This window comes from Perkinsus marinus (assembly GCF_000006405.1).
Source record: "Perkinsus marinus ATCC 50983 genomic scaffold scf_1104296935506, whole genome shotgun sequence".
Taxonomy (NCBI): domain Eukaryota; phylum Perkinsozoa; order Perkinsida; family Perkinsidae; genus Perkinsus; species Perkinsus marinus.
In genome coordinates this window covers 1-1192 of record NW_003214406.1, presented here as the reverse complement: position 1 = coordinate 1192, position 1192 = coordinate 1, and the positions used below count along the sequence as shown (strand labels likewise).

General features: G+C 48.7%; 1 protein-coding gene across 1 annotated transcript; it reads right to left on the bottom strand.

The window, feature by feature from the left end:
• Positions 1-368: 368 nt before the first annotated feature.
• Pmar_PMAR021517 (hypothetical protein) lies at positions 369-1023 on the bottom strand (the record flags this gene model as incomplete). The annotated part of the gene is made up of 5 exons (XM_002783898.1): positions 369-431; positions 463-619; positions 679-776; positions 827-947; positions 995-1023. The coding sequence occupies 5 exons, from the start codon at positions 1021-1023 to the stop codon at positions 369-371; spliced, it is 468 nt and encodes a 155-aa protein (XP_002783944.1).
• Positions 1024-1192: the final 169 nt, after the last annotated feature.

Here is a 1192-nt window from a genome sequence, read left to right as displayed (position 1 = left end):
ACTCCAGCTCCACTAGGTGTTGCTGTCATGCTTAAAAGTAATACTAAGGAGAGCCCATCTTGATCAGTAAAGTACTGCAAGAGCCCAACACATCCACATAAAATAACACAAGGACTGGTGACCGGCTGATACAAGCATTCAAGGTCTACATTGGCATGCACAGATCTACGATGCCTGATGAGCTCGTCGAGCGGAGAACAATAACCCACAGCAGGAGGCGGGGCTACTCGCTGCTTGGACTGGAGCCTTCTTACTCCGGATGATTGCGTGAGTGCTCTGCTCTCCAGTGTTGAAGGAGGCATCTAGACAACCATTGTGAACGGTCATCGGGGGGCCGATGAGGATACTTCTTACTAACGAGTAATGGGCTATCCTCTCTTAGAGATGCATCCAGTAGTGCATCGGTGAGCCTTCGTCGCATCTGAGTCATCCTGCTCAAGCTGGAAGTACCAACACGGCTACCTGCTGCATATGCTTCATTTCCTCCTCTTCCTTCAACTGGTCAGCGTACCCCAATAACACTGCAAGGGCTGCAAAGTAAGCATGCTCGTGGGTATAGGAATCAATAGGAGATAGTTTCATGAACTGAACATCTCGTATAATAGTGAAGTCACCGTTCCTGAAGAACTGCCAGGTGGGGGGGAGGGGGCGGAATCCTGCGTATATGCAGAAGTCTACTCGAAACGTCTGACAGTAGCAGTTTTCTTTTTCCTATTCACTGCAGTTATCTGTACAATCTGTGGTGAACCACCAGCCTCCTGTGGTGAGTAATGAACCTGATGATAGAGTCGTGATAACATGGCGGCCACGAGGCCTTGAGTCGTACCATAGTGTTGACGGCAGATAGGTCACCAGATGCTAGCTTATCAGCTAGGCTGTGTAGAAGGTTCTCCTCATTGGATACACCATCATCACCGAAGCCACCAAGCCAATGATTAAGGAAGGGTCTACAAGGCCTACGCTAGGGCCTACTGTGATGTTAGAAGGCTTATACCTGAGTATCCTAGCCAGACCACTACTCATGAGCCGGTGGGGTAAGTCTAATATGTCTTGTGGAATACCCTTGTGTAGTAGGAACATCGACACATCATTAGTGAAGTTATTGCAGTTGTTGGTCATAACATCATAGCTCTCCGGAGTGTACTCCAAGGACAGCCTTTCCACTAGCACCTAAGAAGGATGGTACTCCTTG